At 43.5% G+C, this 15,859-nt stretch overlaps 1 protein-coding gene across 1 annotated transcript in view; it reads right to left on the reverse strand.

Moving 5' to 3' along the window:
* The window catches only part of MUSK (muscle associated receptor tyrosine kinase), a gene marked incomplete at its 5' end in the record, with an annotated part of 67,286 nt that overhangs the window by 14,894 nt on the left and 36,533 nt on the right, over nt 1-15,859 (reverse strand). Inside the window, 7 exons of the mRNA XM_080371500.1 lie at nt 938-1,086; nt 6,491-6,682; nt 7,021-7,210; nt 8,462-8,621; nt 8,958-9,046; nt 11,447-11,470; nt 11,881-12,056. Of these exons, the coding sequence (XP_080227626.1) occupies nt 938-1,086; nt 6,491-6,682; nt 7,021-7,210; nt 8,462-8,621; nt 8,958-9,046; nt 11,447-11,470; nt 11,881-12,056 (980 nt within the window). The remainder of the gene's footprint in view (nt 1-937; nt 1,087-6,490; nt 6,683-7,020; nt 7,211-8,461; nt 8,622-8,957; nt 9,047-11,446; nt 11,471-11,880; nt 12,057-15,859) is intronic.

Consider the following 15,859-nt stretch of genomic DNA (forward strand, 5'->3'; position numbering starts at 1 on the left):
CTTTGCCCTTTCCGGACCTAAAATGTGTTGACAATAAACACAATGTTTATTTGAGTTTGGGGCATTTCCTGCTTTTCTTTTCTGTAGCCAAAGTACTTGTAGCAACCCAGCTTTCCCAAAAATGGGATTTATCTATTTCCAAATTTTGTGGAACCTCCTATTGCAATGAATGATGATCTCAGCTGCCTGTTCACAGGGTTCCAATCTGCACACAACAACTTAAATAAGAATTGCTATGTGAAGGTGGCTAGCAACATCCACTTCAGTCAAAAACTGAATACTGAATGAATTAAAATTTGGTTAGCAGCTTTCTTCACAGAAGAACGCCCTATTAGCCAAGCTACATCATTAAGACTTTCTGAAATACCCAATAAACCGGGGTTTCCTTTCCCTGGGAAAGGAAGGAAGAGATAATTTTTGCAGTTGCCTTTCTCTGTTTGTTTCATTTTGTTTTTTTAATGCTAGTGCATGTTCAGACATCACAGTTTTAAGTGGGGACCCATAAAAGTAACAAGACTTGTTCCTCGTCTTTTTTTAAGTATCTGAAAAATAAATCACAGCTCCAGGAAGCTCGTGCCTTCCCTGAAGATATCTGTGCCAATGTTATTAAACTGGAAGCAGAGCTAGGCAGCAAGATGGTCAACAACGTACTCAGTGCAGGACAAGGAGACTTTATTACAATGCAACATCCTTTTCATTCACACAACACATCAGACCTGCATTTTGACACTTGTGACAGACATTTCAGCAGAGCATGCACTAGCACATCGAAAAGCTCACCTCTTTTGCAAGAGGCATCTTCTCTCACAAAAGAGAACAGCACTGCCATTTGCATTAAGCGCCAAGCCAGTCAAGCATGTGTGTTTGCACCTGCACCCCCAACAACCCCACAGCGGATTTGCAGAAAATGGTACCCTGTATGTGGGCATTCAGATACCTAAAAGTTTGACGATATTCGGATTGTCAAACTCTGCCATGAGGGCTGCCTCCCTCTGAAAGTCAGCCTGCATGTCTGCAGATGCTTCTTCCTTCAGCATTTTCACTGCCACCATTGTAAAAGGCTCATATGGCAGCAGCCCTGGGGCCCTGCAGGAAGAGAGGAGAAAGGGAAGCATCAGTGATGGATGCATATGCACACTAAATGTAGGCTCTGTTTCTGGTGCAAATGGACAGGCTGACAGAAAAAAAAGAAAACAAAAATGAAAAAGTGGAAGGCCCCAGCATCTAATGAAGGAACATGAAAGACCATCTTCACCTCTTGGGCATGTCTGCATTGCAAAGTACAGAGACATTTAATTTACTTGAAGGAGGCTAAACCCAATATAGCTTTTTTTTTGGCCACTGCTCTTTCTGCATACAGACTGTTCACCATGATTGGTAAAGAGATAAATAAATAACAGGGTGGTGAGCAATAGCATCTACCTGGGTTGGTGTCACATCAGAAACTTCATGGAGGTCAGGATGGACTCTTCAGTCCAAACAAGTTGCTTTTGAGGTGTCATGGCTGAGCTTACCAGACTTAAAAACAAACCTATTATATATTAGAATGTTGAAAGAGCCTCTTTTCACTGTGTTTTGTCCCATGCCTGGCACAATGATGGTATTGGTACATCTGGCTACTATTAGAGTGAAAGTAACAATTATAGTAAGCATGTTTCCCTGGTTTTGTAAGGAAAATACCCTTTTGCCACTGTTCTCTGTGTGTGTGTGTTTGTATGGCATATGTGTGTGCCTGTAATTCAACAAGTTATTATAAACCTGTGAGCTAATTTCAGCTGAATTTAATGTGCTGGAGCTGAGGTCTAGGAAACAGCTATGCTCCTGCAAGTGGAAGGAGATGACAGGACAGAGGGGACAAAGTATACGCGTGTCCTGTCTGAAGAGCAATGTAACGTGTGAATACACCCATGTTAAGACACTGGTGAATCTTCATCTGGAGCTTAGGGACACAAATCTATCAGAAACAAAGCCTCCTGACTTAAAGCGATTACAGGCTCTGTTTTCTTATCCGCAGGTCACTGTGCCCTCAACAAGTTTAATTACATGGGCTTGCCAAAGATTTAGAGGTAGCTATTGCCAAAGAAGAGTAACTTTCCACTCTTCAAAGATGTGTCAAACCTCAGATGTCCATTTTGTTGCCCACGCAAATTCTTCCCAGGGGTCCTGCAGTTAAAACGCACTCCTTACAGGTAGCCAGCCAGAGCCCATGGAGAGCGACGTGCATTTACGTGTCATGTTACTACGCTAGCCCAACTACCCACCATTGCTCAAATACCAGGTTATTTTACTGCTCTGTAGCTCCAAGAGGAGGTTCCGATTTCCAAAGCAAACTTCCAGTTTCCTTGTCATCTACTCCAGACATATGGTTGTCACAACAGTTGCACTTGGACGCTGTAAATGTCAAATGTCAGAAGATGGCAGGGTGCCCATCAAGAAAGGAATCTCACAGGTGGCCAGATCACAGCTGAGACACTTGGGTGAGGAGGTCTGGCAGGCCAGAACAGAGAAGCAGACTCCACACTTGTCTACTACTGCCTTCATTACAGCAAAATGTCTTCCTTTTTTTCCCCTGTGCTGGCAATGAGTTTCCAGTCTAGTAGGAGGGGAGAAATGGTGGCACCTACCAGCTTCTGCCTAATCTCAGTCCATGAGCAAGTCAGCAGCAACTGTCTGCAGAAACCGGTAGAGCATTTAAAAGTAAAATGAGGAGAGTCTTTATCTCTTCCAAACAGCCTCATCGTAGATTACCACTCATCACTGGCTAGCAAACCTAGTGCAGACCTAGTGCAGTGCCAAAGCAGGGGCAGGCACAGCTCTGTTTCACATTCTTGGAAGAAAGAAACTCACCCCAGGCTAACGCCTGAAGTACATCTATCTCTCTACTCCCCATCCATCTAGTCTTCACTGAAATTCTGTAATGTAAATTAACCTAAATGTAATTTAGGTGAGATTAAGATGCACAAAGCCTTATAATGGGCCTTCAGGCAACAGCAAATAATTTCATCCTTGGTAACTCATGTGTTAACTCAGCCCAGTTCTTAGCAGACCTGGGAAAACCACACTGACCCACAACAGAGACAGACTCTGCAGTCTTGGCAGAGAGCTGTTGAAGTTGACCCCTTTGGTGTCTAGAAGACAGTCTTTGCACAAAGGGCTAGGGGGCACATCTACGCAGGAGCAGTGGGAAGCTGCTGCTTTTGAAATTAACCAGGAAAATTCAGGCAGCAGATCAGCACGTGGCGTCCTTTCTAGAAAACAGGTAAATGTCTTCTAGAACTGGGATGCATCAACAGAAATTAACTTGGGTATTCTCTCTCATTATTATCTAAATGCTTACAAGAAATGTCCACGGTGCACAGGATGGACAGCAGCTGTCCTTGCCTTCTTCACCACCAATGGATTTGTACAACACTGACAGCATTTGGCTTTTAGGTACCTGCCGTTCAGAGAACTAACCAGCAGTGCAGTTAGGGATTTCACCCCAAGCCTACCAACAGAGAGTCTGTGTCCTGTCCCACATTTTCCTTAGCATCACATAGCTTCCATATTAGACATTAAATGATGCAATTAACACCTACTGAGGCTGGTGGAGACCAACCTTTACCCTATCCTTCAAAAAAAAAATCATATGTGGGCAGGAGAGTGCTCTGAATTGCTAGCGGCTTGTTGTGTTGTGGTTTGGAGAAACACGCTTTGCATTTGGAAACAATATGAGACTTCTGTCTGAGAAATTCTGACCTTAGGAACAGCTTGTCACACGCAGAGATGATGAGGTGTGCCTTTGCAGTGGGGACCTAGCAGACTGCTAAAAAGACCCCCATACCCAGGATTTTAGGCAGTCCTGGGCCTTGGGCTTAGCCTGGACCATACAGCTCCAGCTCTGAGAAAAAACTTGCATGCTGGTCTGTGTTGAACTGTACAGGGCTGGTGCTCCACTGGTGGCACGTGGGGCCAGCATGGTCTTCCCACAGGCAGAAGACCCTAAGTCAGCTGGCACGACCCAGTTGGGACAGACCCGAACAAGGTCTTGAGTCTTGCTTTAAGAACATCTTAGGATAACTGGTTACTTCCTCATCCTTTCCACTGTGAAGCTGCCCCCAGTGAAGATGGCAGCCTCTCAGGAGAAGCTAGTAAATGATAGCCAGACACTTCCTGTCCTAACATGTTGCTTGACCCAGGAGTGAGTAAACACTGAATCAGGACTCACAGCAAGCCAATTGGCAAAGGCATAACTGGCACCATGTGCATAGCTGTGTTTACAGGAGAGGGAGAAACGTGAGACCAGTAGAAGTAAGAAGGTTGCTAAACTTAGCTTGAGATGTCCATTTAACACATGTAGACAAGTACATATTATCCATCTGAGATGGGAAGGCAACAATAGTTGTGATTGTTGCAAACTGGAGGGATACACAGCTGGCACTACTGGATCAGCAGTCTGCGCTGATCTGCCAGCGGTGCACAGAAATGCCGTGCCTTAAATTTTTCCTGGAAATATAAGGCCTTGAAGGGACTTTGACAGAGATATTAATAAAAATAAGGAAGCCCTTTAGAAGCAATATTTCTGCGGCTCCTTCCCCGAGCCACAGACAGGGGACATTTCTCAGGGTATGGTACTCTTCACTTTGCAAATGCTGGCTAAGAAGATGTGTTGCTTCTCCCCCCTGTCCTTTTTCTCCTGGTTTCCACTAAAAATAGCAAAAAGGTTTAATTAAAAGAAATTGCAGCACTGGGAGGGATGAAATCCACATGAAAGGTCTTTACACCACTTTAGCACTTGCTTAACCCAGTGCTTTTAGTAACACTTGAATGTCCTTTGAGAGTTCCTGCTTGATGTGGGTGAGAGTCATTTCCAGCCCAGAAAGGTCTGTGCAGCACTTAAATTATAATGAAGATCGCAGTGCAGAGTCAAAGACTGCCTGCCCTGCTTGTGCACCCACGGTGTGGTGAAGACGCCTGCTGTGCAAGCAGGAAGGTGACACTCTGCAGGGTGGCATCCCAAGAGTTGTGCTGAGGTTGGGATGAGGGCTGCACTGTGTTCCTGCATTGGTTAGTGTGCAGCGCCCCGAGCGCATCTGTGACACAGTTCCTGCAGCTTTGTTCTCGTTTCAAGCTCGGGTGCATTCGACTTTGCCATCCAGGCTAACAATCAATCACAGGCTAAGTGTCTGCAATTTTCCCACTGTGTGCCCTTCAAACTTTGTTATTTTTAGTCCTCTCTGTATTAATGAAAAGTATGCCTTCATTTCTTCCATTAGAAAAAATGCATCCCTTCATTAGAAAAAAAATCCATCAGAGCTATTGAAACTGTTTCCCTGCTCTAACACATTTAACCTGTGCATAACTCATTTCCTAGCAGATACATCAACAGCATAACTATAAACATTAAAAGTATCTGAAATTATGACTGCATTTTGCAGGACAGTCCTTAGGGTCCTTTGTCTTTGAAGTGCATGGGACCAGTTCCACCAGGCAGGTCTTGGCCCAGTGGGACTTTGATACTCCCCTGGGTTTTCTGAGGTCATCATACACTACTCCAGATAGAGCTACAAAATCACCCACATCCAAGACTTGTTAACTGTGAAGGACAAAGAAAACTATCTTGAGTAAACATGAAGCTGGACAGTCTGTCCACTTTCCTTCAAGAATTTGGGGGTGAGACTTTCTGAGGAGTAAAGTACTGGCCAAAGACTGTCCTGAAGAAATTACATGCTCTGTCAAGGCTAACTAGACACTCTCCATCCACTTCAGTCTAGGCAGCACTGGGTTCATCTCTGGGATTTTCAATGAAACATTTTTCACATTTGAAGAAGTGTATGGTCTCACATCCCATGAGATTTAACAGAACTGGGATCTCATCTAATATCTTAAATTTAAAACAGGCAACGATGGCTGCAAACTCTAAGAATAAAAAATGAGTAACTAAAGGGGGGACACACAAAAAAATAATGTTGGCCTAAGTAGGTTGGGTATTTAGGAGATTTTTGGTTTGGTTTGGTTTTGCCATTGAATCAAATGGAAACCGGGTCAGAACCTAACTGTAGCATGACATTTATAATGTAACATTGCCCTCTGTGGTAATTACTGACCAGTGTTGTCATTATAATGGAGGATACCACACACAGACAATTTGCAAGTACTGGGAAATGCAGGAATTTCACAATAGGTCACATGTCACAGGCAATACTCTTGGCAAAAACAGTGATGATAAATTTAGGTAAGCTTTTACACCAGACTTTGGTATGTCAGTAAGACATTACATATACTAGAGAGAAGAACAGGAAAGCCATTTGTAACAAAAGTTTAATATCAACAGGAAGCAGTGGACAACAGGAACAATTATTCAAGCTTGAGTGTACTGTTTGGTACACATGCATTTGATCTTGATCTGAGTAAATGAATAAATGATTTCCAGTGCCCAGATAAGTTGTTGTCCAACTGCCAATTTTTCCCAGGTACCTCCAGTTAAAAAGGACTCATACAGGCTGCTTACCTTGCTTGGAAGACTCTCCCAAATGCTCCTTCCCCAATATCTCTCACATATTCAATGTTGTTCCTGGGATACTCCAAGCTGAGCAATTTTGGATTGAGGAGAAGGGGCATCCGCTGGTACATCGGGTTGGGATGCAGCCGGTCCAGCAGGAGTTCGGAGGGCAGAGTGGTGAGCGTTGGTGTCTCTGAATCTCTGAAATGACAGAGCAGTTTTCAGTCAGTGTGTGCACAGCCTTTAACTGGGAGATAACTATCTGCATTTCCTCCAAGGCTAGTTTCTTCAAGGATGGAAAAGGGAGGTGCAGCCGAGCTGTTGAAAGAGCCTTGCAACAAGGTGTCATGCCATGTCCCCAAAACAGTCACCAGACCAGCATCTAGTCTGCCACAAGGACTTGCCAGAGCTTGCACTGAGCTGCCACAGGCAAAGGGAGGGCTGCTCACACCCTACCAGGCATTTGCAGGACTGTGCTCTCAGAAACAGGCAAGTCCTCTTTCAAAGCAGAATTTGCTGCCTTAAGGCCCAAGCCTTACCTTTTTTTGGTTTTGCACTGCTTTCTCCGACGGCAGCAAACCAGGGTGACAATGCCGAAAATCACAACCAGGGCAAAGCTGGAGATGATTGAGATGACAACAGTCATGGAGTATGTAGGGGAAAAGGTAGGAAGAGGGGGAAGATTTGGAGTCTTTCCATTTGGTTTTCTTGTTCCTAGTGATAATGAAGCTGTAACGCAAAACAAATCAGAATGTTATGCCTCTGCTAGTTTATAGGGCTCTCTCTAACAAGTATTTACAGAGTCAGACTGATGTCCTGGAAATTACTGACATTACAGATACAGCCATATGACTGCATGAGAGGACTATAGTAGGGAAGCCTGGTTTGTAGGAAGCAAAACCCATTCTGGTGCCAAATGCAAAAACCCAGGATCTGGTGAAGACCAAGACAGAGTCCCCAATGTGCTGCAAACACAGTTCTGGTAAGGAATGTTCGCAAGAGTTACAGATGAGAGTTCACATCTAATGATCTCAACAGTATTCAAATATAGTAATGTCTGCAGAGAGAAAGATCAATGGTCTACAATATAGACCACAATGTGTTATCATGTGTCCTAAAAGGAATCTGCAGGAAGGAGAGTAAGACCAAGTAAGTACACAGTGATACTTTCCTGAAATATCCCCTTGCCTTCAACAATTTGCATCTGTGTCTTTATGGGGCAAATATGGTAAACTAGTGTAAAATACATTTGGCTGTATCATTAGAAAAAAAAAAAATATTCAGGTACCTACCTGCTGAGTACTTTCTGTGACATTCTAGAAAATACTAATCTGTACATGCAATGATCAAGAACAGAAAGAAATTTAAACTGTTCTTTTTAAGGCCAGCTAAACTAGTACTGACTTGTGTTCCCTTAAGTTCACGGTACCCCTGTGTTCTGTGCAAGCATTCTTATTTCCAAACACTGAGATTCAGAAACTGTTCATCTTGAATGAAAAATGTTTCAAAAATTGTTCTGTTTTTTGAGCAAGAAATAACAGAAAGACTTAGTTTCAGCATCACAGAGCAAAGATGTTTCCATCTTTTTCAGATTTGTTTTTAGTTAAAAAAGTTTTTTATTATTGAAAAAAAAACTGCCAGAAGCAAAACAGCTTTGGAAAATAGCCCAAAACCCTACTTTCCCCTCAAAACACAGTGTGGCAAATCCATTTTTCATAATAAAACAGGAAATTTGATTTCATCCTTTGGCCTTATAATCTGGGGCAAGGTGCTCAATTTGCCTGTCTTCATTTTTCCGTCTTTAAGGCACATGTTATACCTTCTGATAAAAGATGCTGAGTGAACCCGTGAGAAGAACCAGGACTGGCTGAATCCAGAAGACAGAACAGATTGGTGAGGCCTTGAGCACTCGGGATGCAAACACCTTGCATGGCCCCAGAACAACCACTGTGTCAGTAACCATAAATTGCAATTGCCTACCATCTCCACAAGGAGACACGCTGCAGTATTCCCAGATCACAGATGGGTCTCTTGTGTAGCACCAGGGACGTTCGTTCTCACCTCCTGGGTTGCGGCAGTAATTCTCAGCATCAGACAGCTCAGGGAAAACCTGAGGAGTCCTCCTGTGCAAGTGGGGAGCCTTGGGAGAGGAAGCAAACTGGATTAGCGTTTTGGTGTAATTTTTCCTGCTGGTGTTAATAAAACAAAACAAAACCAAGCAGCAAAGAAAGGCAGAGGTAAAACAGCCTTTCAGTAGTCTGTCAGAATGACAGAGAACATGTCTTGCTACAGGAAGGGAAACTTGCAGATTGAAACAGGAACAGAGTGTGAAACACCAGTGAACTCAAGAATGATGGCAACCTGTCCCCTGCTTAGCCCTTCCAGTGGGAGTGGGCTGCTCAGTTCTGGGAAACTCTTTGGAAAAGCAGACCTCAAGCATGGCTCTCCATTTGGCGGGACTCACACTGATTCGTACCTGATCACTCCACTTCTGGCAGGGAATACCAGAGGCTGTGACGTTGGCCCAGCCCTGGTAAAACTGGCCATTGCCTCTGTAGCAAGTTCCTGGAGGAAAAAAACACCAGCACGGGGGTCAAGGCATTACAGACCATGCCCTGCAGCAAGAACTCACAATAAACTTCATGTCATTACATGAGATCATGAGGCAATTAGCAACAGATCTGAAATGCATAGAAGAACCAGACAACGGCAGGCAAGGAACTGCTTAGCCTCCTGCACATACTTAAATGGATTTTGACCTCAATACATAAGATCAAATCTGGTAAAATGATCACATCAGTTCCAAAGAGGGAACTAGAGCTCTTTCAGACTGAGAAAACAGGCCGTGCACCTGCAATGGTTGTGTTGCACTTACCCAGTCCACAGCACTTCCACACAGAAAGTACAGAATAGAACCGCAGTGAAGCCACCCATGCCAAACCAAGGCAGAAAGCAAACTGCAGCACTGGTTGCGTGATTCTCAGCCTGCACTGTTACAGAGGTGCTAACAGGAAGACACACAGATTCCTGGGGTAGGTAGCAGAGGGCTGGGATTCATAAAGTCCCATGGTGGTATCTCTCCTCCCTGCCTCTGTGCAGTGCTTGTCCTCTTAGACTGAATGTTTGGAACCAGCTTATGTTTTCCAGCATGCATGCATGCTACGTGTTTTAACTTATGTTCACAGATTGTCCTGTTTCTCCTGTAGGAGGAACATAGTAAATGCATCATGATGGCTACCTGCTCTTATCTTCTTGCATCACCCTCTGTGCTCAGGATGGCAGTTATGAGTCTTTTAAAGACCCTTAGCTTTCTGAACTTTCACCAGGCACCAGGAAGTACACATGGGTGACTAGAAACCCATAACAACATTTGCTCCAGGTGAGTGAACTCAAACATAAGAACAAGTTCTTGTAGTCCAAGGTACCCAAACACCTCAGTATAGGAATGGCCATGGATGTCACAAACCATTTAATCCACCACAAATGCAAAGTAAAATGCTCTAACTTGTACTTCTTTGATTGATATGTAAAGCTACCATGTTATGTCTCACATCCGCAACAAGCTAGCAGCCCCCACATGATGAGAACTTGTAGTTCTGTAGAGGTGTAAACTCTTGTTAAGCTGCCCTGGAACGTAGTTGTGTGTCTGAGCTCAGCATTTTAAATGTCTCACAATCAGAGGCAAGGAAAGCAATGACTGAGTACTAACCAACATGAACAAAATTTTGCACACATCTGAAATAAACATTAGTGTGAAATCTTAGAGGAGCCATGTTGAGAACTTTAGGGGCAACAGCAACACTGAGGAAGCAACCTGATTCCATAGTGGCCTGGAAAATGTAGATGCTCTCATACATGATCTTACTACAATGAGGACAGAGGGAATAAAAAAGGTGGCCCAAATGGTCTTTAATGTCTAATTTTGATGGGCAAGCTAGAAAACATTTTGGTTCATGCTTCCCAAACCTTTGTGCACATACCAGTGGGAAAAAAGAGGGGCAACACTGCTAAAATGTTACTGTTATGTCTCCCTGATTCATGACTGAATAGTGCACATCTGTGCAACGCCACCCTGGGAAAATACTATGAAAGCTGAACAAAAAGGTCACGCATTTACACAGCAGATACGGGCCATGTCCTGAACTTGCAAACACCCAAGAGGTGGCTGAAACCATTCTGTGAATACACCACTCATTTGCTGGCATTCCTCTCTTGTGCTTCTTTCCCTAGGGAGTAGGTAGCTGCAGTTGTGGTCTGTAAGCGTTGGGCAGCAATGCTGGAGTGCCCATGGATTGCTGAAGTGCCTGTCTTCCAGGTGTGCAGCACCAAGCACCTGGGGCTTGGGTGGCCTGGAGGAGCCAAGGCCTTCCCATAAAAGAAAATTCCCCAAAATTCTTGATTACACTTTCTTCACTTTCTCTCTCCATGCAGCACTGCCAGATCTGGAGACTTAACCCGCTCAGAAGCATGGCAGGAGGGAGGTTCTGCCTTTTTCCAATGGGCCAAGTTCAGTGGCTGAGCTTTAAACTTTTTGTATGTCAGCTGGAAGACCTGGGTGTGTATGTTTCAGCCATGACCAGCAGCAGGGCACAAGGCTGACACAAGTCAAAGCAGCACTGTGAGGGACAGCCAGGTCTCACCATTTGTCGTGGTGGGAACATGTGAGAAACAGCCAGGCTTCAGAGATGATTGGGAGAAGAGTGTTGTGGCATTTTGGGTAATAAGGTCTTGCAAGACCAACCTGACATAGGTAAGCACATCATTAACAGCATATAGGGCTGGAATTACCTTAATAGCAGTTTCCCCATGCCTTGGATGTGAAAGGTCAGGCATTCCCTGGTAATATTACATTAATCCAGCCAGCCAGGACCAGAGCAAACCACAAAAATACTGTGCAAGATGCATTCTCAAAAAAGAATATCATGCCCACCTCTAGAAACACAGAGTCTGGAGCAGTCTACTTACTGGTTATATTCTCCTTCTTAAAATCTGTAAAAAGACAAGACACAATTAAGGAGGGGTTTTCCAGGATGTAATATATCTGGATGCTTGTTTATGAGTGTGCTATGGGAGAAAGTTCCCTCCCAGTGGTGCTTAAGCAGCTTGTTCCTTTGCAATGGCACCTGAATGGCAATTTTGACATCATTAAGACTGATTTTGGCAATGAGATTGTTATGACCCTCTCAATAAGGAGTCAGGCCTTATTTACGTAGGGGATTTTTCCTGCAGCTCAGTTGAACAAGACAGGCTGATGCAGCTGTCATAGTTCTGTGCACAGGCACTGACAGGATGGTACCCAACACCAGACTTTAGTTGTAAATTATGGATTACATCCTTCCTCCCACTTCCCTTACTAAGAACACAGCTCTCCAGACAACAGGCATCGTGTGCCACCTTACCAAAGAAAGGGATGCGGGTGCAGGTGCTGGGGTCCTGGTGCAGGCTGGGCAGCCTATTGCATTCAGGAAGATTGAGAAGCATCAGTCCTGGCTTGTAAATCCCCTTCTGAGAGTTTTCCTCCATTGAGAGCCATTCCTTAAAGCAGTAGAGATCCTTTACAGCAAGGCAATTCTCTCTACATTATTTCGCAAAAAACAGTGAAATACAGCAGTCAATGGCTTGTTAACAATGGCTGCACTTCGCAATGGTGTGCAGGGGTTATGCAGGCTGACAGAAATCCATTACCAGGGCTACACTTCTTTGAGCCAGACTGTCTGGCTCATGTACCATAAAGGAAACTGTATAAAATGTAACAGGTTCCTTTAGGAAACCCACAAAGCTGCACTTTTAATGAAGCAGGGTTATGCTCAAAACATAACACACACCACAGTCTGTGAGGAGTTCATTCGTATCTTTTCCTACAGATTTATTGCCATCTTCTATTAATAAACATTATGTCTTGGAGTTATCTTAGCTTTTTTTCAGTACATTCTAAAAATCTCACCTGTCTTCTGCAAATTGCACATTAACATGTCATCTACAAAAGACAGGAGGTGAGCTGCAATTCTTAACCTTTTTAAACTAAATATTTGCCTGTATTTTTAACCTCACAGAATCACCCATCCAATTCTATTCTTTTATCCACAAAAAGTATTCAGTTCCTTTTTATCTCTCAGCTGTGTGCAGCAAAATTCTTACAGTGCCTGGTAAAACAAGATACCTAACTATCTCCTACATAGTGTATTACCTCCATTTACCTCCATAACAATGTGAAACATTCACTGACAAGAAGTGCTTTGGATGTTTGAGTGTTACTTAGGTCAGAAACTGTTCATGAAGAAGGACAGAGCAGAAATACCTGCTCTGGGGGAGGAAGACACTGTACCATACTGGAAAGTTTGAGAAAAGTTTGAGAATGAAGATTTTTTGCATGAGTGAGTCAATTTATCAGTGATTTGCTTATTTATGTACTCGTTCGTGAGAGGACGAGTCGCAAAACCATCTTTGAGGTCATGTGCAGAGATTACTTTTGCTGAGCTCAGCTGAAGTCCTTTGCAGATCCAAATCCTTCCCAACTGTCACACAGTGATGCAGAAAGGTACAGCTGGGGTCTATGGTGAAGGTTTCAGCCAAATTCAACACCTCCTGTGTTGATGAAGTCTCTCTACTTATACAACAGCTTTGGCAAGAGCATATGGCCATGAGTTTTGGTAGTGACTACCAACACAGCAAACCCTCCAGCGTGCCTGAAGGATGGAAGCCATTGGGAATTCTACCAAGGCAGCAGCTTTTCTGCAACTGCAATGGATGCCCTTCAAGTCTGCAGGCTGAAGCCATTAAAGCCCAGCTGCCCCATGCTTGGTTTTAGCCACTGCTGCTTTATTCCTTCCTCACTTCCATAAAAGCCAGGATGCAGCCAGATGGTGTAATTTATCTTTTTTATGTTAAGCAACATGTGGAATAGGAATGACCTTCTGAAGTAAAGAAATATTTAGCTAGAAAAATGAGAAAATCTTGCATTCGAAACACTGATTGACACTTGGGAGATCTGGATTACATTAGCTGCCTTCAGTCCTGAAGCCTGAGCACCCTTAATCAAGCTCCTTATTCAGTGTGCAATTGCAAAATGCAGATTGTTCCTCCGCAATCCTGTCCGCTCCAGCATTAAAGGCAGGTTATCTTCACCCACGAACCCATCCCAGGCGTGTGGCAAGGCAGCCAGAGGGAGGGATGATTAGTCTCCTTGAGCTGGGTTCATACCATCATTATAACACTTAATCCTGACCAGCAAGAGCTTGATGAGATCATATGCAAAGATTGCTTCAGATTATTATTAGAAATCTTATGTCATGTAAATGACAGATGGACAAAGAATAGTAGTAGCAAAAGAGAACAAGTGGGCCAGTAGCATTTTAGGCACCACAAAGGATTGTTTAAGAGGAAATGGAGACACACAGGCCTGACCAAAGTGAGAAATTTCCCAACACGAGTGCCCACTCCAGCCTGGTCACTTCATATCAGCAGTGGTTGAAACAGAAATTGAGGGGATTTCTTTTGCCATCACAGAAGCAGCCAGTGGTAAAAGACAGATGTCATCAAGAATTCTGGGATGAGATATCACTTTCCCATTAAAATCAGAAAAACTCTAATTTTAATCAAATTGCATCCTAATTCACTTTAAGTGGATTTTTTCCCCATGTTGCTTTCTTCTGTTTCACTTCATCTTGTTTAACCTCCTAATTATTTTTATAAAAGCTTTATTCAGTCTGCTTGTCAGTTGTTATTCTTGCTAGCTAGCTTCCAATCCAAAATTAACATAAAAAATGACATGGGGAGAGAAAAAGTGGTGCAGAGAATAAATAACAAGACAAAACCACATGGAAATATGTCAAGGGAAATACATCCCTCAAAAACTGGGAGAATTCTCTGGCCTCTGAGATAGATTAAGTATTTCAGCTGAAAACTGGCGTAGTCTAGCCAGTTTCTGCAGAGAGGTATGAAGTTGTCAGTTAAAAACAGATAAGATAAATAGAAAGTAACCAAGGCCATGTGAAATGTGTTCAAGAACCCCAAAAGGTCTCAGCTGTTCAGAAGTACATATTAAATGTCTGACTTATCACAAGGAGTATTGGGTTAGGGCTTTGCAAGAACTCTTGTCCAGCTGAAGTCTTCTGGGAACAGGAAACGGGAAGGATGCCATGCCAGGGCTCTTGTCATGAAGAAAGCTGAATTTAAATCTGCATTAAAATCACAGGGGAAAATCATTACAGGGAAAAAAACATAATGCCGGCTTGTGGATTTGAAGAAAGATGATGCCAGGCAAGTCCATTAAGATTTAGACATATTTGCAAATGATATGCCTGTTAGCTCCAGATCAAGTGCAGATTTATGCTGATTTATGTCACTCTGACTTCAGAAGTGCCCATGAAGTGCAGGCCTTCAGACAAATCACCATGAGCTCTGGTCCTGCAGAGTCACTCATGAGCAGAGGTAAATGAAGCAAGACCCAGATCCCCCTAAAATGCCTCATGGAGTGCTGTGCAAAATCCTTAGCTGACAAATGTGCTGTGCATGTGTGGCTCAGATATAAATACTGTCACACATCTTGAGAAAAGGCAGAGAGATCATGTACTGAAGGGTGCAATGACAAAGAGCAGAACAACAAGGCAGCAGGGAGGAGTTTGCCAGCAAAAAGCAAGTTTCAGTACTTGGCCGCACAATTATCTGTGGATACTTGCACATAATACTTCTTTCATACGATATATGCAACTACTGTGCTAACATAGACACCAAACAGAGAACATAATGTATTATCAAGCTTCATACTGGGATTTTCCTCTGTCCATTTTAGAGATACTGAAGGAGGACCAATCAGAAAGGCCCAGATTGTGAAGACAACATGTTTCTGATTGTCCTAAAAAGTCCCTACATAACTGGAAAAATAATTGCCAGTAAACTACATCTGGCCCAAGTCCAGCTGGAAGCATGCTTGCCATGTCTGCAGAGAAGACTTGTATTTTAGTTGAGACACTAGACTTGGGACTGCTCTCCTGATAAACACAAATCTGAATAATCTGTTTTAAGATGTGGTTCAAGGAGGACAAGAGCAAAGCCCTGCACTTAGGCAGGGATGTCAGCTGCCTAAACATGAGATGGGTAGTGACCAGACAACAGTCCCTCCAGGGCTGAAAAGGGATATGAATCAGTTGTGGCCGGCAGTTGTGTTAGGAAAAAAGAAAGCTTCACCCTGAGATATCTATGTGGGGCTGTCTTCTGCAAGGCACACCAAGCAATCATCATTCCATTATAGTTAACATTAACAGAACATGGGCTGGAGGCTGTACATACATACTTAGTGCTTAAGGAAAGATGAGGAGCAGAGGCTTCAGAGGCCAGAAAAGCAAGATCTATGATCAGAGCTCAGAAAAAAAACTCTTT

The sequence above is a fragment of the Falco punctatus genome (genome assembly GCF_963210335.1).
Source record: "Falco punctatus genome assembly, chromosome: Z".
NCBI lineage: Eukaryota > Metazoa > Chordata > Aves > Falconiformes > Falconidae > Falco > Falco punctatus.